Source organism: Myxocyprinus asiaticus, chromosome 16 (assembly GCF_019703515.2).
Source record: "Myxocyprinus asiaticus isolate MX2 ecotype Aquarium Trade chromosome 16, UBuf_Myxa_2, whole genome shotgun sequence".
Taxonomy (NCBI): Eukaryota; Metazoa; Chordata; class Actinopteri; order Cypriniformes; family Catostomidae; genus Myxocyprinus; species Myxocyprinus asiaticus.
The window spans coordinates 33,756,803-33,781,955 of NC_059359.1; the positions used below are offsets into that span (position 1 = coordinate 33,756,803).

The 25,153-nt window shown below is 37.9% G+C and overlaps 1 protein-coding gene and 1 long non-coding RNA gene across 3 annotated transcripts in view; one reads left to right on the plus strand and one right to left on the minus strand.

Annotated features, from left to right (window-relative positions):
• The window catches only part of LOC127454579 (nuclear receptor ROR-alpha A-like), a 46,793-nt gene extending 28,233 nt beyond the window's left edge, over positions 1 to 18,560 (plus strand). For both annotated transcript variants that reach the window (XM_051721870.1, XM_051721871.1), the window contains exons 2-11: positions 12,431 to 12,516; positions 12,669 to 12,810; positions 13,699 to 14,034; positions 14,126 to 14,245; positions 14,797 to 14,918; positions 15,731 to 15,863; positions 16,072 to 16,179; positions 16,711 to 16,821; positions 16,920 to 17,029; positions 17,180 to 18,560. In XM_051721870.1, the coding sequence (XP_051577830.1) occupies positions 12,431 to 12,516; positions 12,669 to 12,810; positions 13,699 to 14,034; positions 14,126 to 14,245; positions 14,797 to 14,918; positions 15,731 to 15,863; positions 16,072 to 16,179; positions 16,711 to 16,821; positions 16,920 to 17,029; positions 17,180 to 17,344 (1,433 nt within the window). In that variant the 3' untranslated portion in view covers positions 17,345 to 18,560. The remainder of the gene's footprint in view (positions 1 to 12,430; positions 12,517 to 12,668; positions 12,811 to 13,698; positions 14,035 to 14,125; positions 14,246 to 14,796; positions 14,919 to 15,730; positions 15,864 to 16,071; positions 16,180 to 16,710; positions 16,822 to 16,919; positions 17,030 to 17,179) is intronic.
• A 596-nt stretch (positions 18,561 to 19,156) lies between these two features.
• The window catches only part of LOC127454590 (uncharacterized), a 66,143-nt gene continuing 60,146 nt past the window's right edge, over positions 19,157 to 25,153 (minus strand). Inside the window, exons 2-3 of the long non-coding RNA XR_007899573.1 lie at positions 19,632 to 19,769; positions 19,157 to 19,514 (exon numbers count right to left, since the gene is read on the minus strand). This is a non-coding gene — a long non-coding RNA (uncharacterized LOC127454590). The remainder of the gene's footprint in view (positions 19,515 to 19,631; positions 19,770 to 25,153) is intronic.

The window sequence follows — 25,153 nt, forward strand, 5'->3', positions numbered from 1 at the left end:
AAGAGGAAATTCACTTGGGTTCTGTGAACAGCAAAGAAAAATGTGAATCTTTATACAGCCAATCTTTGAGGCTCTTTCTGCCTGTCAATTATTTTGTGCATTCACATGGCAGCCCATGTATGGGCAGCAGGAAGCTGAGAGCGTAGTAGTTAAAGCAGATCATTCAAGTCAAACGGCATATATTTATCTTCATTAGCAGTTGCCGTGGCTAAGTGGTGCAAGAACGGTATTTTACTATCCTTGCAGTTAACAACTTTGACAACACTGAGATGATGCACTGCTGCTTTCCTGCTCCAAAGTTCCAGAACCGCTAACATCACTTACAGCACATTTAGCATCTTTACCCTCATGTTTAGATAACTGTTATGTAATGCAGTACATCCTTCACACATTCACACCTTCTCTCTTGAACACACACTCACTTTACAACTGGGGGAACCGCACAGCAGAGTCCCCGTTTACACCTGGTATTAAGTTGCGTCTAGGGTGATCCGATCACATGTGGTCAGGTGAGACACATCACTGTTTACACCTGGTCACTTAAATGCGTCTCCTGTAACCACTTGTGTTTGGATTTCAAGGGGAGGGTCTCTGATTTCATGACAATATACAATATATCAAAATGTCAGGGTGTTACTGCATCATAATAAACAGCGAAAAAGGAAAAAAGAAAAAAGAAAAAGGAAAAAAAGCGCGAACAAAGCTGGCCTGATGCTTCTTCCAGATGCAGTTGAAATTTAATCTAAGCACAAACGCAACATTTTGAGCAAAATTATCCATTGATTTAGTGGAGTACCTGTGTTAGTTGGGCTTCAGATGTGTGTGCACATCTCATTTGCATCACTGCATGCTGACATCAGACAAACTGAAGAAGATCTGTGAAGTTCTCGTGCTTGTATATGTATTCGCTTTTTCAAATTTATAGATAGGACGGTTATTTCCTTTTAAAGCAGTACGTAACCAGCAAAATTTTAATTGATTGACAGGTGAGGGGTAGTGCTTCGCTGCTGCCAGGGCGCATTCAGGACAGATTAGTGTTTACACCTCAAATGTGATGTGGTCACATGCATTTAGGTCTACCTCTGAATGTGGTTTTTGTGATACGATCACAAATCATTTTAGACCTGTTTAGCACTGACCACTTGTGATTGGATCACCTGAAACACATCTTAATACCAGGTAGAAACAGGGTCAGAGTTTCCTTTAGTGCCCCAATCCAAAACACACCTCAGGCTTATCACAGTGACACACAGTGACACAGAAACATACAAGTAGGCACACACACTTGCTCTTTTTACACTAATATCTGCACACACTAGGATTTGTTAGGGATTTAACAGTTCTGCTTCCGATTCTGATTCCACTGAACGATTTCGGTTTCTGAGCAATTCAATTAACAATTGCTTTATTACTTTTGAAGAAACACTCCCCCAAATATTTTTTTTCCCCTAACTACATACTAAACAATACTTATTCATTCAGTATGGGGTGCATGAATAGAGTGCAGTACATAGCATATTGTATGTTTCTAAAAATGTAATACTTTCTTTGAAGTTGGCATTATTTAAAATTAATTGTAGGCTGTCCAATGAATACATGTGCACAGTTCGGTTTAATGCAAAAGTTTACCCTCTGGGTCTGAGTGTTGTTGAATGAGCATTTGAAGTAAGCTGTCTGTTAAAATGTACTGTTTTATTTAAGCATATAATTTCAAAATGAATAACACTCTAAATAACAGCGATAATAACACACTGATTCTTAAGATAAGGGAAAAAAACATGTCCTGTATACACAATTCCTCTTTGTTAAAAATCAATAAATTCATAATAATAAAAATACTGAAAAAGTTAAATCTAAAGGAAATGTGTATACTCAGAGCATTTATCACTTATATTTTTAAATAATTTCATTATAATTTAAAAAAATGCATGCTCTATACTTGGAAGCACATGTAACTTAACTTGTCCTCACCAAGAGGTCACAATGTTAAACTGCCAAAAACAAATTTGTAAAAAAAATGTTTATTAACATTTATTAATATAAATATAAAATCAAAGGTAGGGATCTGTAAGATATATAAGATATATAAGATATATATTTAAGTAAAATTTAAATGATATTTTCTATAAATAAAACTGCCTATCAAAGTTGTGTCCTCACTTTGCGTCAACTTTGTCAGATTTTTTTATAATCCTGAATAAATCAGACAATGTCATGGTCAGCTATAACTCTGAGTACCGCTTTTCCACATCCTGCTCATGGTAGATGCACAAGTAGGACACATGGTCTGGTAATTTTTATATTTTTTTATATTTCAGACAAACAATGTTTAAGTCCCTGTGGTCACAGCTTCAACATTTCAACACCGTCATCCCATTTTAATAATGTCTGTTAAGACTTGTGGGATAAATTTTGGCATTTAAGTTTAGGTTCTATAGGCAGCTTCAACTGAGCAAACAATTGTCTGAAGTTAAGATGGAAAAATATTAAATTTGGTCAACTTCGTCAGAATTTTTAGAACAGCATGAAGACAGAAAAATGTTATAGAATGTATTTTATCACTTCACTCCTTACTGAACACCATTATTAGATAATTAAAGACTTTATATTCTTGTTGGATGGATCACATTAATATAGCATGCTTTTAGTGTGTCTGATAAAGTTAACAGAAAAATCAAGAAATGGTGAACAATAAAGCAACAATAAAATTGAAATCAGAGTGTGTTTTTACATGTTGTCAATCAGATGTGTGGAAGTTGCGTTGGTAATGATAGCAGTTGTACACTGCTGGTGCGTTTTCTCTCAGAATCATCATTGGGTGGTAGAAAGAAAATACTGTATATCACACCATTACGATTTTTACGTACTGAGATGTATCACAAAAAAACTAGTGTTTTGTTTGAAAAAATAATAAGATAAAGATCTAAGATAAAGGAATAAAAATCAAATTTATCATTTCGTGTATCTTACACATTATATTCTGATGCCAATGTATGAAACAGCACCCTCAGTCAGAAATCAAATCCACAATGTTTGATTCATGAGGATGTGGTTTTCAGTTTGGTAATGAATGATATTAACTGAATGGATCTTTATATCCAAATACAAGAGTCTTTTTTGTGCACTTACCAGTGAATGCACCCTGAGCAGGCCCAGATGGTATCAGCAGACTTTTATTTCCACTGATTTTGAGGAAAATTCTGCGAAATTCTGTGGAATTTCTGCGTGATTTTAACTTAGTAAAATGCATTAAATGTAGCTGAGCATACTATACCCATAATGGTAGCTAAAAGCATACCCAAATAAACAGACATATATTAAATAAAAGAACATAAACAAAGTAGTACTTTTGTGAATGACAGAATCTGTAATATTGCAGAAATCTGGGGAGTTTTCTGCAGAGTTCTGCACACATAAATTCCACCTGGGCCTGGCCATGATCAAGATAACTTTTTTACTACTCAGGCTATTCATCACAGGCTATCCACTATTTGTTATATAAAGATGAAAAGCATTGAATGAACAGCATTTTTAACCGATTTATAAAAAATAACTAGTTAAAGCTGCACTATGTAAAAAATTTTGGTTAAAAATGAACAAACTGCCAATTATTGAGTTTATAAAGTTAAGTCATTTTTATTTGTATAGCACTATTCACAACACACATCGTTTCAAAGCAATGCTTTAGCAGAAAATGAAACTGTAATATCTATAAAGTCTTAGTCACCATTGTGTAGTTTGATTAAATATGATTTTAATTTGAGTATAAAAATAAATAATTAAATAATAATTGTATTTAGAACCCCTGTGAGCAAGCTGAAGGCGACTGTGGCAAGGAACACAAAACTCCATAAGATGTTAATGGAGAAAAATAACATTGGGAGAAACCAGACTCACTGTGGGGTCCGGTTCCCCTCTGGCTTAACAGCATGAATATAATGCCAGTATTAGTTATTTGTGTGCAGTACAAGTCATGGTTTAAAATTTGTAAACTAAGTAAGTGTTAAGGGCAAAAAAGATTTAGTTTGAACTGTAAGATTAATGACTAATGTCTTTAAAGTCCATCGTGGATTAGCTGCAGAAGTTCACATAGATGCATTGTCCTTTGTTAGTTGGCTGATGAAGGCTTTTGTTGGCAGTTAATTGATAGTCTGTGTATTTCATTTTAAGAGTGTAGTCCATCAATAGACAAATGTGATGCAGGTAGAGATCAATGAGGTGAAATGCAGTTCAGCCGGCAGGTCATTTTGGTGAGGTTCGTTGGGGTCCATCCTAAATCCAAGGTTCAGGCAGTGGCATATGAAGTATCCGATGTCTTACAGTTGGAGTTGGCATCAGTTCATCTTCTAAAGTCCATCATAAAAGACTGAAGTGATGTCTGGCTAGTACCGGCTTTAGTTTGTCGTCATCACTCAGCGACATGAGCAGTGGAGTCCAACACCAAGCAGGAACGGAGCTGGATCTGGCAGGCTCTGGTAACCTCGGGATATGAATTCTGAGGTTGAGACAGGGAAACAAACAGAATAATATTAGCGTAGATGCCATTAAATTTATTGCAGAGTTATGGATTATGAGAAATGTTTCTGGTTCTGGCAGACCTAACTAAAACAGCCTAATTGTCAGTTGATGGATAAATTAGGTGTATGCCTGGCTAAATAGATAAGTCTTTAGTCTAGACTTAAACTGAGTGAGTGTGTCTGCATCTCGAACAGTGTTAGGGAGACTATTCCATAGTTTAGGAGTCAAATAGGAAAATGATCTACCTCCTTTTGTGGATTTTGATATTCTAGGAACTATTAACAGGCCAGAATTTTGTGATCGTAATGAATGTGATGGAATACAGTGTGTCAGAAGGTCACTTAAGTACTGTGGAGCTAGACCATTCAAAGCTTTGTATGTAGTTAACAGAATTTTAAAATTAATACAAAATTTAACCAGGTAGCCAATGTAACGACGATAAAATGGGGCTAATATTGATCATATTTCTTGGTTCTAGTCAGCACTCTGGCAGCTGCATTTTGAACCAATTGAAGTTTATTTATGGATCTTGCTGGATATCCTCCCAGTAATGCATTACAATAATCTAGTCTTGAGGTCATGAACGCATGAACTAGTTTTTCAGCATCAGCAACAGAGAGCATGTGTTGTAACTTATCAGTATTTCTGAGGTGGAAGAATGCTGTTCTACAAACATAGGGAATTTGATTTTTAAAGGGCAGTTTGGTATCAAATATAACACCTAAGTTCTTCACTGTAGAAGACGACATAACAGAACATCCATCGTGAGTCAAATTATATTTTAGCTGCTTATTTTTTAGAGGTTTTTGGTCCAATAATTAGTACCTCTGTTTTGTCGGAATTGAAGGAAATTTCTGGCCATCCAATCTTTGATTTCATTGATACACTCTGCTAATTTGGAGAATTGTGAAATTTCGTCGGGTTTAGAAGAAATATAAAGTTAGGTATCGTCGGCATAACAGTGGAAACTTATTCCACGATTCCTGATTATATCTCCCAGGGGAAGCATATATAAGGAGGAAAGCAGGCCCTAAAAGTGATCCCTGTGGCACTCCATACTTAACTTTTGTTTGATTTGACAATTCCTCGTTTACACATACAAAGTGGTAGTGGTCTGTTAAATAGGACCTAAACCATGCTAATGCAAGTCCACAAATGCCAACATAATTCTCCAGCCTATTAAGAGAATATTGTGATCTATGGTGTCGAAGACAGCACTAAGATCTAAAAGCACTAGAAGAGAAATGCAGCCGCAATCAGTTGATAAGAACAAGTAATTTGTAACTCCGATAAGTGCAGTCTCTGTACTGTGATGGGGCATAAATCCTGACTGAAATTGTTCATATATACCAGTACTCTGTAGAAATGACCATAGTTGGGAGGACGCTACCTTTTCTAGTATTTTTGACATAAATGTGAGATTTGAAATCGGTCTATAATTAGCTAATTCTCCAGGATCAAGCTGTGGCTTCTTAATAAGCGGTTTGATGACTGCCATTTTAAAGTTTCTTGGGACATGTCCTAAGGATAGTATATAGATCACCTGGGCCATATTCTGATTTCCTTGGTGAATTTGCAAATTTTCTATCAGATCTAGTAGTTACTGTAGATAGAGCTTTAATTGTTGGTGACTTCAACATTAACATAGATAATGAAAATGACACATTGGGATTAGCATTTATCGATATTCTCAACTCTCTTGGAGTCAGACAAAATGTGACAGGACCAACTCATTGCCATAATCATACACTAGATTTAATTCTGTCATTGGTGTTGATGTTGATACTTTAGAAATTCTACCGCAGAGCGATGACATCTCAGATCATTACCTCGTATCTTGTTTGCTGCGATCTGCTAATGTCACTCAATCTACACCACGCTATCGTTCAGGTAGAACTATTCTTTCGACCACTAAAGATAGCTTCACTAAAAATCTTCCAGAATGGTCTCACATACTCAGTAAGGCAAAAGGTCTAGAATAACTTTATGTAATAACAGAAAATATAAATACAGTCTTCTCTAGCACTCTTGATAGTGTCGCCCCCCTTCGATTGAAAAAAAATTAAAGAAAAAGCCCCGCACCATGGTACAATGATCACACTCACCCTCTCAAGAGAGCAGTTCGGAAAATGGAGCGCAAGTGGAAGCGTACAAAATTAGAGGTATTTTGCGGTGCATGGAAGGATAGTGTCTGTAGCTATAGACAGGTACTAAAAGCTGCCAGCTCAGCATATTTTAGAAAACTCATAGAAAATAACCACAACAATCCTAGGTGTTTATTCAGTACTGTGGCTAAATTGGTTAGGAATAAAGCCTCGACTGAACCAGATATTCCATCACAGCACAATAGTAATGACTTCATGAATTTTTTTACTGATAAAATAGAAATTGTCAGAAATAAAATTGGAATTATGCAATCAACAGTCACAGCACCTCAGAATACAGTGTCTCATAATTTTCCTCACGAGCCAACTTCAATCATTTGCTGTCATAGGTCATGAAGAGCTAACAAAACTTATCAAAAAATCAAAAGTCACAACACGGATGTTAGATCCCAGATCTCAGAACCTTTCTTAATATTACTAACTCCTCACTATAGCAAGGGCAAAAGGCGACAGAGATTTTTTTATTTGTATCTGACAGTGTCACATTAAGCATTATTAGTTCAAAAGACATAAATTTATATCCTGTCCTCTGGGTAACACCAAAAACTTCACTGTAAATTGTAGCAACTCCTCCTTCTCAACCCTTCAGACAAGGCTCATGTTTATAAAAATAATCTGGGTGAGTAGAATCATTTAAACTAATATATTCATCCTTGTTTAAGCCAGGTTTCAGTCAAACAGAGCACATCCAAACTATGATCTGTAATCATTTCATTTACAATTAGTGCTTTGGTTAAAAGAGATCTAATATTTAGTGGATATGATGTTTATCTTCAATAATCTTTTTTTTTTTTTTCAAGTATGACCTTAATCAAATTATTTCTAAATGATTTAGTGAGGGGTTTGTGTTTGTGTTAGGGACGAGACACAGTCTCTATATGATATCTAGGAATACAGTCTCAATGTGTTGTAGTTTGTGTGACTTGTGTGACGTCTCAAGACAGCTAGCAGACGTTTGGATTAACCAGTTTGTCTCATTCCTGACCTGGGCCACAGTTAGTCAAATACTATCACTATTAAGACTATGAGCCAAATTACTAGAGAGGAGAGCGGCACCTTCCTTGGAGAGATGGAGTCCGTCTCTCTTTAGCAGGTCAGGTCTTCCCCAAAAACTCTTCCTATTGTCTGTAAATCCTATGCTGTTCTCCGGACACCACTCAAACATCCAGCCGTTCAGTGACACTAATCAAAGATAAACCTTGTCACCACAATGAGCAGGGAGGGGCCAGAGCATATTATAGTGTCTGACATTGTTTTTGCAAGTTCACATGTCTCTTTAACATTATCTCTAGTGATCTCTGACTGGCGAAGCTGGACATCGTTAGTGCCAACATGAATAACAATTTTAGAAAATCTACGTTTAGCATTAGCCAGCACTTGTAAATTTGATTTGATGTCAGACGCTCGAGCATAATGCATTTGCCGATGGTGGCTTAAGTCTCTATTTCCACATCCCTTACAATAGAATCACCTATGGCCAAGGCTCTTTCAAAATGATTCTCAGTGGGTGCATCACTGAGTGGGGAGAATCGATTAGAAACCCTAACAGGAACGGGAGAGTGGTGTCGCTTTGCTGAGCGAGTATGCCACCGAGACGTCAACCAAACGCCCTGCTGCAGGGGCTCTACAGCCAGAACCAAAGTGTGTGTGTTGCTCGCTGTACTACCCACATTCTAAACAGTATCTACCGGCTTCTCTTTCTCACTGACCTCCACTAGCGTTTGGATGCGTGTCTCTAACTCATTAACCTTCTCCATCAGCCTGACTAATTCCTTACATTTAGCACATGTAAATGCCTCACTGCTGACGGAAGAAGCTATAGTAAACATGTGGCATGCAGTGCAGGAAAAAATAACATGAGCGGATGCCATGACTTACCGCAATTGTTTGTTGTTGTTATGGTTGTTCTTGAGCGGTGAGGGTTTGAGATCAATGCGTTTCGATGTTGTTCCTGATCAGCAGAGGTTTGAGACTGATGCAATAATCCGTGAAAAACAAAGAGGAGAAAATGAATGCACGCAGTTGAGACGCGAGATGTAGACAAGCGGGAAAAAAGAAAATAAAAAAGTGAGAAAACGGGTGCACGAGGTAAAATACATGCAGTTGAAACAGTAGAAAAGCGGAAAAAAACGAAACATGCTATAAAATGGTAAAGGATAAAATGATGAACATATTAGAAGAATAAGTAATGCTAAGCATACTAGCATCCTACAAACACAGACTCGTGCATGCCATAAACAATCAGTGTTCAAAACAATGTCCTTACCTTACCCTGATTCACTATGGTAAGCCTATAAAAATGATTTGTATTTTGATCTGTCGGGTTCGATTTGGTGCAAAATCACTGGCTTATGACATTCATCCTTGTGTCATTACGTCATGTCCGCACACACAGGAAAGAAGTGCCGGCTGTCTCATGTTCCGGCTGGAGAAATTTTTGAATCAAACATTACTCGTGTGTTAACTGAACACGTTGTATCTATGTTGTCTGGTGAAGTTACTGTGACATAATTAGTATGTATAACTTCTGAAATTGACTTCTTGTAATTGTTATATTGCATATTTAAGCATATTACTTTTACGTTTAATAAAGAATATTTTATCCCTCTCATTATTGAATCCTCGTTTTATGTTTTTAGTTTACAGTGTTATTGTGTGCATTGCATAGACATGCTATTGTAGTTACTAAGGATGGACAATATAGTACAAAAATAATCAAGTCTGCTATTGAATTCGTATCAGCCATATCACGACCTCTTAACCTTTTATATTGAAAATTGTAGTACAATTCAAAGATTAATAGTAGATAAAACACTTGAATAATCATATTAAGATATACTGGTGGTGGCTGAGGAGAGTCCCCTGTTCTCTATTTAAAAGTGCTTTGAGTGTAGTGTCAGAAAAGCGATTTAAGTGTAAAATTCATTCAAATACTGTATGTACCTAAGAGTGTTGTTTTTCTTCATCAAAGAAAGTAATATATTTCCATTTCAAATGTTTAACTGTATAACATAATATCAACAAACTCAAATTATGAGATTCATCCGTCAGAAGAGCAGTGCTGGAACACGACTGACGTAATGTATTCTTCCGCAAATTGCTTGCAGTTAAGTTTCAACCACAGATGTCGCTAGAGAGCACAAAGTTATGTAGTGCAACTTTAAAAAGAGTCACTCATTTGTGAAAAACTTGCTAAAACATAATTTCTTTAGCCATGCCACTATAGCGACTTTAAGCATTGCCGCTGATAGTAGCACAGGAAATAGTACAGTGCTACATCCACATTGGTGGAAGACATCTTAGAACTGTTAACGGAATCAAAAGTAATGAAAATCTTTTGATTCTAGTATTTATACCATTTTTATGTTTAACCCACCATACTTATAATAACCTACCAAATAACTTTTAGTACAGTAACTAGTTAGAAGTTTGTCTAATACTACATGGCAAATTTATTTCACCCTCACTTTGCACCACTGACACAAAAAATCTGAGATGTTTTGATTCCCCATAAAGCAATTTTTTACAAGGTGATGTGATGTATCAGATTATTTTTTTCCACCAAAGATCCTTTGGGAGATGTTGGGATTGGGAGAAGAGAGGATGAGAATGAGCGGGCATGGGGAGGAGGGGGGTGGACATTCCTGGCATTAAAAACAGATGAAAGAGCGTATTACTGGCAGTTGCATCCTTTGTGAGCGAGACAGAGAGAGGGAAAGAAAGAGCAAGATCATGCATGAAAGAGGGAAAGTCAGAGCGAAAGAGAAGCCAGTAAACCACTTAAAAAGACTTTGAGGTTGACACCTTCACGTCCACCTCCTCACACTCAGATATTCCCCTGCTTTCAGTGTCTCTTTGTGAATCTCCCCCTTTTTTGTGAGGTGTTATTCGATTTTTCTTGAGTTGTTGTTTTTGTGAGAAAAGGCATTGGCCTTTGATGGACCTGGTGGGAAAACTCATCAAAAGAAGCTTTAATTTCTCACATGAAAAGGTCATGCTGATGTTACAGCTTCCACTAATTAATTTAAATATGATAATTCTAGCATAATAACATGACAGATCTAGAAATGCTGAGAGAACCCCAACTGACAGTCTTGTATTCCATGTATCATCTTTTCCTTATGAACTGTCTTAATGTCATTCTCTGCTCACTTCCTCTTCCTTACTTTCTATCTCTCTCTTTCACACTGACTTCCTCCCACCTGTATGTGTGCTTGGCTGTGTATGTGTATAAACATATGTGTGTTTGTGTGTGCATGTATGTTTGAGATTATGTTCCTTGGTACTGGACGATGTGACCACATCACTTAGCCACACACACATTTGCTGGATTCCAAGAAATAAGTAGGTTAGATTTACTGTCATTTTGACTGAAAACACACACACACACACACACACACACACACACACACACACACACACAGACAGATTTTGTTTAGTTTGTTTATTCACCCCGGGACCCAACAGACAGTGTTTCATAGCATATATAAACATGCCAGAAAATACAACAGAATCACACTCTCTTCTGAGACAAGACCCCAGACCAGAATTAAACAAGTTAGCATCAATGGATTTTAAAAGGACTATGAAACACAAAAAAGGACACACATAGACCAGTGAACGTTGCATGTTTTTGCTTTTGATTTTATTGTTAAATATAATTTGCTATAATAACATTGCATGCTTCACTTTGTGTATGTGTTCATATGAATACACACATGTGTGAGGTGCTATGCACCATTGCACAATCCATAATGTCTCATAAATTCATTCATTCATCCATTTGTTCGTTCATTTATCATAACTCTGCTTTTCCTCTCTCTCTCTCTTTCTCTCTAGATTAGGATTTCTTAATGTGGCTTTCAGGGATTATCTCTAGTCTGTTACAAAACCAGTGTGTGTGTGTGTGTGTGTGTGTGTGTGTGTGTGTGTGTTGCAGGCTTTTGTATTTATACCTCTGTGTATTTTGTGTTGGTATACATAAGTACTGTGAGTGTGTACTGTAGTTTAAAATATCTAACTGCAAATTTACTTAAGAGCATGTAGTCTTTAACTGTTTCATTTGTTCTGTTTTAATCAGTGTACTTATTTATCACAGAATACCCTTCAGGACAAGGTACCATTCCTTGTCTGGCCATTTAAGCATGAACCATAAAAACACATCTAAAAGGTTATATCACATTCCATATCTTCATTTAAACACTTAAAATCTTGTTTTAAGAGATTTTATGCCTTAAATGCATTCATTTTATTTAATAAGGATAAGTCTATTCTGGGATACAAAGAGGGCACCGTGATTTGCAGAGTTCAAGATTCTGCCATCTGCTGGCTAAATAACACAAGCGACAAAGTGCATTATTAAGGTTTTAATGCCTGCGTTATTTTGTAGGTTACAAACTGGTAATTACAAGGGTATTATGCTATAAATGTGGTTTAAGAGGACATTTCTAGTGTCCCCAAAATTCAGATTGCTTAAAAAACATACTAAATTATGTTTTTTGAAAATGTAAAAATGCAGAAAGTTTTTTGTGAGGGTTAGGTTTAGGGGTAGGGTTAGGGTTAGGGGATATAATCTATAGTTCATACAGTAAAATCATTATGTCTATGGAGAGTCCTCATAAGGATAGCCTCACCAACATTATCGTTAGATCTGTATAAAATCCATAAAATGCATTGAAGTCTATGGAGAGTTCCCACAATGATGTAAAAACAAGTTTGTGTGTGTGTGTGTGTGTGTGTGTGTACAGCTCAGATAGAGGTGATCCCATGTAAGATCTGTGGAGATAAGTCATCAGGTGTTCATTATGGAGTTATCACTTGTGAGGGTTGCAAGGTAAGCATTTTATTGCCAAATTACTTAGTAATACTACATATTATTATTTTGGCATGGATGTAATGGGAGGCACAAACAGGACTTCTGTAGCACATTTACTGTGACTCTTGTAGACTTCATTCCTCTCTCTTTCCATATTTCTGTCTCCTCAGGGGTTCTTCCGCAGAAGTCAGTCCTCCAGTGTGCAGTATTCATGCTCCAGGCAGAGTAACTGTCCCATCGACCGCGCCAGCCGCAACCGCTGCCAGAGCTGCCGCCTCAAAAAATGTGTGGCTCAGGGCATGAGCCGCAACGGTGAGAAAGGATGAATGGATAGATGGATGTTTGAATAGATTGATGTATGGATAAATAGATGGATGGATGGATGGATGAATGAATGGATGGATGTTTGAATAGATGGATGGATAAATAGATGGATGGATGAATGAATGAATGAATGAATGAATGAATGAATAGATGAATGAATGAATAGATGAATGGATGGGTGGGTGGATGGATAAATTAACATGTTTGAATGGATGGATGAATGGATGTTTGAATGGATGGATGGACTGATTTTTGGATGGATGAATGGATGGATGGATGTTTGAATGGATAGATGGATGGACTTATGTGTTTGAATGGATGTATGGATAGATGGATGTTTTAACAGATGAATGAATGGATGATGGATGGATGGATGGATGGGTGAATGAATGTGTTAGATGAGTGGATGAATTAATGTGTTTAAATAAATGGATGGATGTGTTTGAATGAATGGATGGTTGAGTGAATGGATGGATGAATTAATGTGTATGGATGGATGGATGTTTGAATGGATGGAAGGATGAATACAAGTGTTTGAATAGTTAGATGGATGGATGAATGGAAGGATAGACAGATGGATAAAATTTGATGGATGGATGGATGTTTGAATTGTTGGAAGGATGAATGAATGTGTTTGAATGGATGGATGGATAAAATAATGAAAGTATTTGAATGGATAGATGGATGAATGAATGGGTGGATGGATGTGTTTGAATGGATGAATGAATGAATGAATGAATGAATGTGTTTGAATTAATGAATGGTTGGCTGAATTGATGGATGGATGAATGAATGTGTAAAAATTTAAAATTAAATCTAAATATTATGTAACCATGTAATTGTAGTGATGTTTTCTATTGTCTCTTTGGCCCTCAGCTGTAAAGTTTGGTCGCATGTCCAAGCGTCAGAGAGACTCGCTGTTTGCAGAAGTTGAGAGACACCGGCAACAACAGCGTCTTCAGTGCAACTCGGTTCTAGAACCCCAGACTCTACCAGCCTACCGGCCCGGCAAAGAGCCCAGAGAACAGTCATCACACCTTATTCCTACTCTGCCTCCAGCCTACCCCTATTCTGTGGAGCCCAAACTGCCAGGATGCCCACCAGAGGTGCATCCATACCTGGAGTGTTGCATAGGTGAGGCTCAGGCTCCTGATCTGGCCTGCAGGGTTTCCCACAGGAGGAGTGAGAGCAATAGCCCGACAGTTGGGAGAGGTGAGAAGTTCTCATTTTTTTCACCACCACAGGAATTCCCAACCCATCTTGTAAGATACCGATCTTGATATTTTCTCTTTTTCTCTTTCAGGGTTTGACTCCACTAGGTCAACACCAGAAGCCATCCTAAACATGCCATGCAGTGAAATGGGGTTTCGATCTTTTGACCCAGAGAGCTTGTTCTTTGGCTACCCAACTTCTCTCCACATTGGTGAGAGACCAAAGCAGTTTAGCACAGACTGATGTTTGAAAGGACATACAGTATGTGCTGTATGGTAGAATAAAGCATTTTTAATGCAGGGGTTTTCAACTGGGGTCCCAGACAATCTGAGAAAAGGTTTGTACAAAATGTATTTTTTAGGGCAGCCAAAGTTAACTATTTAGCATTACTACTGTTTCATTCTTCATTTCTAAAGACTGGTTGAGAATAAGATTTATCATGATTATTTTATTATATGTGTCAGTTTAATACAAAGTAAAAAATATTCAGATAATATTTTAATTTAACTGGTTGTTTTGGAGTTAGAACAATGGCAATATAAAAGGCAATTATTTGATTTACAAAAAACTTGTTTTATTTATTATATTATGTAAAACAATTTTTCTCACAGTAAAAAATTTTCTTTATAAACTTTACATTGAAATCCCCTGGTTTAATGGGTTTTGAAGTAAATACAGAGTATTAAACTATATAATGTAGTGTTTGAATTTTGTGAATTCTGACTGACACTCTGTCTCTTTTTTAATCTTAATTTTTGGCAGAGGAGCTCTGTGCGAGTATTGTGCGTTCCCACAGAGAGACAACTCATTATCATCCAGAGGAGCTGCAGACTCTCAGATGGAAGGTTTTCAGCAGGGTGGAGATCCATGCTTACCAGAGCAAGGTACAACTCCTCTATTATTCTATTAGTAGCACAAGTGTTACCGTGATGACCACATTAAATACTGTGGTATTAGTTCATTAGTTGTGGTATTATTCTTACCTTCCTCTTTCTGATCTAATATCCACACTTATACTAACATAACAATTTTTGAACACACCTACTCATATATTATTTACTGTATTTGTAATTATTTACTGTACACCTCATCTCATTATTATTTAATATTTTCCTCATTTGAATAATAGTATAGTCATCAAAACTATGAAATAAGACAAAAGGAAGAATGTAATTTGTAGTGATCACAAAATGTTAAACAAATCAAAACTATCTTATATTTTAACTTCTTCAAAGGAGCCATTCTTTGCTAAGATTACAGCTCTCCACATTACAGCTCTGCACAACCAACATCATGAAGTATCCATATGAGATGCTATATAAACAATAAAGTTTTAAAGGAGTTCCCATGTATATTAGGCATTTCTTGGCTGCTTTTCCTTCACTATCCATTCCAACTCACCCATTAAAAAGATAAAATAATTCAAATGTTAGTTTTATTAAAAAATATATATGTAGATAATTTATTTTTGTCTACAAAACTATTTTTTTTTTTAAACATTTAAGCATAATCCTTTAGATAAAAAGGTTTTTAGGACCATAAGAAACATTTCAAGTGTGTCCAAACTTATAACTGGAAATCTGAACATGTACTTGAAACATTCTCTCCAGTCTCAGTTCTCTCATGTATCTGGTTTCCCTCACTACTCCCTCCTAACATTCTCTCTCTCTCTCTCTCTCTCTCTCTCTCTCTTTAGTCAGTGGATGAAATGTGGCAGCACTGTGCGGTGCGGTTGACTGATGCCGTTCAGTACGTGGTGGAATTTGCTAAACGTATTCCAGGATTCCGTCAGCTCTGTCAGAATGATCAAATCACTCTGCTCAAGAGTGGTGAGACCCATCTTTCTGCAAAACATGCCAATTAATCAATTAAAGCTGAGGCTTAGGACCACATTTTTAACGGCTCCATTCTCATGTCTCTCTCTGTCCTGTCTCTGGCTTTGTCTCCTTCCCTTCCATTCTCATTCCTCCTCCTGTAATTCTATTTTGATCTCTCCTGCCTTCTTCTCTGTGTGCCTTTCTCTCTTTTCTTTATTAGGGTCCATGGAAGTGGTTCTGGTCCGGATGAGTCGGATGTTTAACATGGAAAACAACACAGTATTCTTTGATGGCAAATTTGCTGGAACAGAACTTTTCAAATCTCTTGGTCAGTTAGAGGGTTACAATAGTAATCCCCACAGACTATTCTCTTAAAGGAATAGTTCACCCAAAAAGGAAAATTGTGTCATCATTTACTCATACTCATGTTGTTTCAAACTCATATGACTTTCTTTATTCTGTGGAACAAAAAAGGTGATGGTAGGCAGAATGTTCAGTCTCAGTCACCATTCACTTTTATTGTACAGCTAACATTCTACCTAACATCTTCTTTTGTGTTTCATGGTGGAAAGGAAGTCCTACAGGTTAGGAACAACATGAGATTAAGTAAATTATGACAGAATTCTAATTTTTAGGTGAACTATAACATTTAAAATGGTTACTCCATAGACTTCCATCATAGGTGCATTTTCTGTGGTAATTGACAGCATGCCTAATGTCTAATTACTTATTTAATGATTCATTCACATCTACTATCAGTCTTGTTAACCCCCAAAGTGAATGAATGTCAGCATAGTTTGACACTGTTTTTTGTTTTAGTTTGACACTGTCTATGTTTCCATTTGTGTATGTTATTTAGCATGTAGTGATCTTATAGCTGCTGTATTTGACTTCGCTCACAATTTATGTGCGCTGAGACTGACTGAACAGCAGATGGCGGTGTTTAGCGCACTTGTCCTCATCAACGCAGGCAAGCACAATAGTGACATATAATTACAGATTAGAGAATAAATTATGACATCAAAGGAGGATAGATTAATCTCTCTCTTTCTCTGTATGTTTGTCTAGATCGGCTGTATCTGGAAGACAGAGAGAGAGTGCAGAGAGTAAGCAGAGATGTGAAGCTTGCCCTGAGTCACATTCTGCACAGAGACAATCAGGAGAGTCTACTGCTTAAGGTAAAAGGCATAAGGGAGAGAGAGAAAAGAGGCTTTCGATTGTGAGGAAAATAGGCTAAAAGTTATTTCTATACAAAATATACAAATTTAAATGTATTGTGCAGTATATAAGCTTAAATTGGTAATGTTGTGTTTCATGTGTGATTCCAGCTGTACCAGAGGGTGCCGGTGTTGAAGTCTCTGTGTGCGCAGCATATTGAGAAACTGCGGTGGTTTCGTCAGCTGTACCCACTCACTGTGCATTCCCTCTTCCCTCCGCTGTACAAAGAGCTGTTTGGCTTTGACACAGATATACAGACACTGGCTACTCACTAAACACACACAGACACACAGTTACAAATGAAACAGTTGAATGCAATCGAGGTCAAAACATACAATTTACCTGCTGAAGAAGATAAATAATGTATATTTTTGTAAATCTCACACAAACAGAAAATAATATTAATAGATCTATGCATATGTCTGAGTTTTTCAGTATTTTTGTGCAAATTCTATTTTGTAGGCCAAAGCTAAATATTAGCCTTCAGCACATGCTTTTCAGTTGAGATAATGTTTTTGGCAGTATTTTAAGAATTTAATTTGAGTATTCTTAAAGTTGCTTTTGACTGAGGATATATTGTAATGTTTTTTAACTTTTTGATGATCTTATCTTGATCTTAGCTGGTATAAAGGAGCATTAGCTCTGATTATTAAATTGTGATTTATAGCACTGATGAATATATGCAAAGAGTGAATGCTTTTGAAAACCAACAAAGTTTTCAGCCCCAGAGTACGTTCAGGGAGAAGAAAGAACTGGGATTTTTCTTTTAGTCTTTTCTTCTGCTCTCCCTCTTTAATTCACAGACAATATAGAGGCAGAAATGCTTAATACACTTATTGCATTAATTTAAATATAGTCATCTAATTTGACACCTTATTTGTCAACCCTCACCTCGATTTGAGATTCACCTGGATTTGCGAACAGCCTGTTGTTCCATGATTGTTAAGTTTATCCTTGAACTTAATATCCACTTTAGACACATGCAGGACAAGATAAACTAAAAGTTTGTTGAACTGTATAATCACTATATTAAGATGGGTTATTCAGTGTTGGTGACTTTCACTAGTCATTCGATCAATTTAATAAATATGATCATTGAAGATTTGCCAATATTTATGCTCAAAGGTCTAAAAAGAATGAGATATTATGCTCTTATTTATCATGCTTGTGTACACAAATAGAATAATAATAATTGTATTTTGTTTTCATTGCACAGTCTAATTTGTGGAAACCTATAAACAATTGTTCATATGTTTATTTACAGGAGTTTAATTTGTGCATTTTCCTATAATGTTTTAGTGAGCTTTTTTTTTGTTTTGTTTTTGCTGTGGCACAGTTTGTGTTCCTGCTGTATTTTGTGTCAGCTTTAATTTATCACTCACACAGTTCATGAAACCCTGTTATTGTTTTGTTCTGTTTTGAAGCATAAATTCCTGATTGTTATAGTTTTGTGCTGCTTTGCAGAAAGGGCCTCAAATAAACCTCTGAAAAGCGTAGAAATGATTGATGTGTCTGTAGATCTGAGAGGGAGGGACAGTATCCAGGAAAAATATAAACAGACTGGTTTCCCCTTCCAGACTCTGAAGTGTGAGACTTTGTAAACAAAGTCTGGCTGAAATGTATTCCTTTCTGAGTTTTCACTGACTCATCTTGCTGACATGGATGTTGTGCAATTAATCCAGCCCTTTGCTCACTTTTTAAAATTGTTTGTATTTTTATAGATCCACTGACAATGAAATTAGTTAGAATTGCTCCAGTCCAGCCCAAAAAAAACAACTCAAATGTTGCAAGATTTCTCGTAAATCTGTAAAAAAAAAAAAAAAGAAAAAAAAAAGAAAGTGAAACTGTTTAAAATCCTCTAAATAACAGATCAGAAAGACTCTGTCATATACCAAGACTGGGGTGCAAGCTAGGGTGAAATTCAACAAAGACCTCAGAACAGACTATGGAATAATAGAACAGAACAGAACATAGTGAAATATATCTTTATGAACAGAAGGAGGTAACTCAACGAAGAAGGTAAACATAAAACTATACAGATATATGCTGGCTTACAAGGCACTAACATACAAACAAGAACCAAACATGGAACAAGAGGGCATATATATATACACACACACACACACACACACACACACACACACACACACAAGGGCTAACAAGATGACGAGAAACACCTGTGATACAATTAGGGCAATGAAACAGCAAGACAGACACAGAGGAAAAACTTAAGAGTCTCTTGGGGGGAAAACACAAGTATAACATGACAGAACGACACCCACCACCCCCACCCCCACTTAAAGGATGGCTCCTGAAGTCCAAAAAAAAAAAAACTCCGGGACCACCGGAGCTAGGAGCAGAGTGGCCTCAGTTGAGGGGTCTCCTGGGCCACTGGAGCTAGAAGCAGAGGGGCCTCCATCGAGGGGGTCTCCCGTATCACCGAAGCTGAGAGCAGAAGGTGAGTCCTTAAGATTTCAGGGATAAAATCTTGAAGAGACAGACAATCACAATCCACAGGGACCAGCTTCCTCACCTGGCCACTGACTCCAAACCAGAACATACCTATAGCTCTGAGAGGTCTCTCATTCAAGTTCAATTGGGCGGCCAGGATCCAGAATTTTAGACAGTACACCATGGCAGGAGTGGACCCTTGGGAAAGTCTCAATAAGTTCTGCTGGATCCATTTTAGGGTTGATTCTTCTGTCAGGGTTTGTGAAGGGAAGAGGTGAGAGAGTGCGGATTCAAATGCAGAACTTTAATAATAATCAACAAACAGAAGGAGATAACTCAACAAAGAAGGTAAACATAAACTCAACAGCAACCCTAACATACAAACACGAACCGACCAAGAAACAAGGAACAAGAGGGCGTATATACACACAATGGCTAACAAGACAACGAAGAACACTTGTGATACAATTAGGACAATGAAACAGGAAGATAGGCAAGAAGATTTTTTTTTCTCACCAAACCTTATAGTATGCCTTCAGAAAAAGACATAAGTCATATTGAATAATTTATTAGACTTCTGAATTATACTTTTGAGTCCTTTATGAAGATTGAAATGGAAGTCACATTTAATCACCTTGAACAAAATTTTGTCTCAAAATAAAACTGGACATTTTAGGGATTTTCATTAGCTACATAAATTTACAAGATTAAAATGTAATAGATATTAGATCAATTTACCTCTAAATCAAACCTTATGGATTAGGAATATTTTGCAGTGTATAGTAACAAACAGGTGTTCTTGTTACACTGTTTTTGTTGCTATTTAGTGTTTTTGTGGAGAAAATCAAATCAAATCAAATGTGCCTTTTTCTCCAGGGGGTCCTTTAGACTCATTGTACCTATGTGAGTAGAGATGCAGCTTTTTTCTCCCCTCACATGGCCTGACCTGTGTTCTTGTTCATTGTATTTAATTTTTTATTTTATTTTTTGCCATTGTTACACAAGTGCCAGCTTTACAGGTCACATAGAGTGGTTGCACTACATGACTGACTGGGTTGTAAAATTTGCCTCATGGTCTATTTTTATCCGTCATATTAGTTAAAATTTCCCTGATACATTGTATATTAGAGTTTTTCTCGATATAGACAACATTTTCAGTTAAAAATGACAATGCGTAGTAAGCAAGAGTCTGACGGGAGTTCTATTTGATAATTCACAGTAATCAATCCCTAACTTACCAATGTAGGTGAGCACATAGCCCAATACTATACATTATAGGATAAATTCTGACATTAAAAGATGTTAAATATTATATCTCTTTCTCTGTATGTTTGTTAAGATTGGCTGTGTTTGGAAGACAGAGAGAGAGAAAGTGCAGAGAGATGATAAGAACGGAGAGAGAGAAACAGGAGGGAAAATACTTTTAGACAGTGGACAGGTGGTGAAACTGACAGACATGCTGGCTGCTCACTGAACACACATAGATACACATTTAATTTGAAGAAATCACATCACTCTTTACCTACTAAAGAAGATTAGGATAATTATGTAATTGTAACAATAACAGAAAATAATGATAATAGAAGTGCATACTGAATATCTTTATATTTTAATGTGATGAGAAGCTTTTGATGAGCTTGGCTTGATAGCTGGTATGAAGGAGCATTATCTCTGATCATTAAAATGTGATTTATAGCACTCAAATCTCTTCAAATAGTGAATGCTTTTAGCTAAAAATAAATATCAAATATCAACTAATACCAGAATACAAATGGAGTTTTGGTCATAAACCACAAAAACGCTTATCAGTACCCACATAGTTTCTAGTACCAGGTCCTGGAGTGTGTTTACGGGAAAAAAGAATCAGGATCTTTTAACTGATGCCAACAGACATTGTTTTGCTTCGTTCTGTTCTCCGTCTTGATTTTTCAGGCAGTGTAGAGGCACAGACAACTGCCACATATAATTTAATTATGCACTTGCATTAATTTAAACTTGGTAATGTATTTTGACACCTCATGTGAAGTTGTATTTGTATTGTGCTTTTTATAATAGGCTACATATTGTTTCAAAGCAGAAAAGGGAAGTTTACAGAGTGAAAAAGCCAAAGATGACTGTCACAGGGAAAACTCCCTAAGATGTTAGGATAAGGAAGAAACCTCTGGCAGGCATATGTTCAAATAAATGTCCATAAGCTAAATATTAACAGCAATATTAACAGCAACATCTTTGAACTTTTTTGTTAATTATTTCCCCCACAATCTCAACTGTCTAGGCACATATCAGATGCACAGGAAGCTGTCTAAACCTGCTGGCCATCAATGCCTGCCACATCTCCGCCAATGCTTTAAGTTGTCCAGCTACAGGGTCATTAGCCGGGAGCCACCCATCACAGATGTTTCACCACATTAATCCCGGAACATCTCCTGGTGGTGGGGCAGTGGTCAGGGACATCTCCCTGCCACCTCCCGCAGCTGGACACCAGATCCTTTCCGTTTCTTCTTGTTCTTACATTCCCATCAAAACATTGTTCCTTTACTGGTCATACCATGCAGCCAGGGTTCAATACCCGACCCCTATGATCAGTCCTACCCTACATCCAAGGCTCTTCTCTGTTAGAAAAGAAAAGCTTTTAGACTACGCTTACCACTCCTCCAATACCTATCCTAAAACCAATACCCCAACAGATTAAGTAGGAGAGCGACATGAGAGGTGAGCCATGAGTCTCCGTTAGCTGCCTCTCAACACCTAACTTTGCATAGTTTTGCTCCACCACTCAGTCCACCCCCTGTGGTGGTGGGGGTGTGGTCAAATGCCGGTTTGTGAATGGAGAGCGTGTTCGGGAGATGAGAATGGTAAGGATTATCACCAGTGGGAAATTATTTCTTACAGCTTTTTTGTGTAACAATGAGAGCTGGAGGGAGATAAAGGAGCATCCAGAGCTGCAATGGAGGAGAGAGAGGAGCTAGAGTACTGAGACGACACTGTCTCTGTTAAAGAGAACATTTACTTTGATTGTTGAGCAACAGAGTGTTTTGGTTCTGAGTGTGTGTGCTGGAAAGCGACCTGTAATAAATGAAGCTAAAGAGTGTGAGCTGGTTCCTGCTTCCTCATTTTCCCTTGAGACTGACCTGAGACCTGTCACACCCCCAGATAAGTACCAAGTGGTACTTAGTGAGTCTCTGCCATTACCTTCAGAGACTTCTTCAACACTGATCCAATAATACCATTGTCTTTCAATAAATGCTGCATCAATATTCCCATAAATTATCGACACCCAACCTCCACAGGGTAAATTGCAGCCCTCCATCCATTTTCCCTGCAATTGGCAGCCAGATCAGCATACTTTATCTTCTTCCTCTCATAGGCTGCCTCCAGTCCCTCATCCCATGGGACAGTAAGCTCAATAATTGTGACTTTTCTAGCTGATACCGACCATAAAACTATGTCTGGCCTCAAGGAGGTAATGGCAACCTATGAAGGACATTTCAGCTCCTGGCCATGATAGACCACCATCGACCAGTCACTTCCAAGCACCAGGAAGGATCTTACTTCTCTCCGTGCAGTGCCTTGTGTGGCACCTCCCTTTTTTAACAAACTCAATGAACCTCTGCTGAGAAGCATGTTGGCCTTTGTATGCTTTTACTCTACATGCCCATAGGATCTCTGCCAGCTTTCGCAGGACCTGAACATGCCGCCACCTGTACCATCCTTATGCCAAGGCAGTCTTGCACACAGCCAACATGTGCTGCAGATTTGCTCTTGGGGTCTTGCAGAGGGGACGGCTCTTCTCTATATCATACCACAGAGACAAATTTCCAGGGCTTGGAAGAGTATCATAGGTGGATCTTATTAGAAAACTTAGCCTGGCCTGGCCTGGCTTGGGGTTCCTTCCACAGATCAACCGATTCCAAAACACTATCAGATGTACCTAGCTATCAAACCGTTTAGCGCCCTTGCTGCTGCTTGCTGACTGCTCTAATCATATACCCTTCCTCTTCCATCCTAGATACTTCTGTCACTGCCATTGTTTTCCTCTGTATTCTACAGGATGCTGACCACTGTTTGGGAGACATTCCCCATCCAAGGTCTGCTCTTCCTGATTGGGTTCTTCCAATAATGTCTTGTTGCTTCAGTCTTGCAAGTGCTCTTTTTACAACCTCCTCTGCCTTCCAAGTGCACCCTGTTTGAACCTGGGCTTGACTAGCCCTCACAGACTGATCTGTTAATTCCCTTAGTTCTAAAAACAGCCTGGTCTTCTCCTGCTTGTACCCAGGGTGATGGAATTTAATGGCAGTTCTAAGGCATTTCTTCAAGAAAATGCTACATCTGAAATACATTGCAGCAAGCCCAGCCATTTCCTGATGTAGCTGTTGACCTTTATGTCTATACTTGCCACTGTGCACACATTTTTAGCGGCCACACCTTGCAATGATACAATGTAAATTGGTAACACCAGACCTTGTATTTGCCTTGGACATGACATTGGTCTATCTTATCCAAGCCCTCTTTCAGCTGCTTCAGAACCAACCCTGCCATGTTTTTTTTTCTGAAAGATCTGCTGTGTACCCTCTCCCTTAACTTTGAATAGGCTGCTCTGCCAGCACTGGGATTCTTTCCCCATCCACCTCAAATGATGTCTGGTCTCTCCTAAATCCCTTACGAATGGAAAGGCTATGCAATTTTGTTTGATTAATTTTCATCTTGGCTCATGCAAAAGCTCTTCCAGCCTTTTCAAGGGTCTGTTTTTTACATGCAGCAGTCTGGAGGATGCTTGTAGAGCAATACTTCTAAACTGACTAATGTTGGCAGATTCCTGTTCTTTGTGAATAAAGATGGCCACTGTCCTTTGCCATTCTAAAGGTATGCACTGCTTCTTTCAGGCAACTGTCAGTAGTCTCTATAATAGTTTAAGAACTGTCGGGCACCTCTTATACAACCTATACAGTATCCCATTTGGGCCAGGGGCTGAAGTTGCCCTGGCTTTTTCTACCACCTGTCAGTGTTCTGCCCTTAGTTTTGTTTTCTTGAATTTTGTAACAGAGCCCTGAAACTTATGTGTTGTTTGTTTCTGTCTTGTGTCTGGATTCAGCCACTTTGGTTATTTACTTAGTGGCTGAGTCCAGGCACTTGTGTTTTGTCTTGTGGTGTACACTCATGTCTTGTCTGGTCTGTATCTGTGTGAGAATACATGGCTTGCCTTTTTGGTCTTGTCATGTGTTCTCTTGTATTGTTCCCTATCTGTCACTCACTCGACGTTGTGTCGATGTAGTGACACTAGGGGTCACTCTTGGGAGCCTGAGACACCTCTGGTCTTTGATAAAAGGCCAATGAAAATTGGCGAGTGGTATTTGCATGCCACTCCCCCGGACATATGGGTATAAAAGGAACTGTTATGCAACCACTCATTCAGATTTTCTCTTCGGAGCCGAACGGTCATGCTCATTGAGCTGAATTCTTACTGTTCATTCACCTCTGCTGGATCTGACGGCACATTTCAGCGGCTTCTCCCTCCTCTGCACTGGTGCACTGCAGAGAATGCCCCTGGGCGCTTCGGCAGAAAAAAGAGAGTATATTTTCTGAAAGAGTATATTTCTCTAAAAGAGCGGCACACACGGAACATCTTTTTAAAG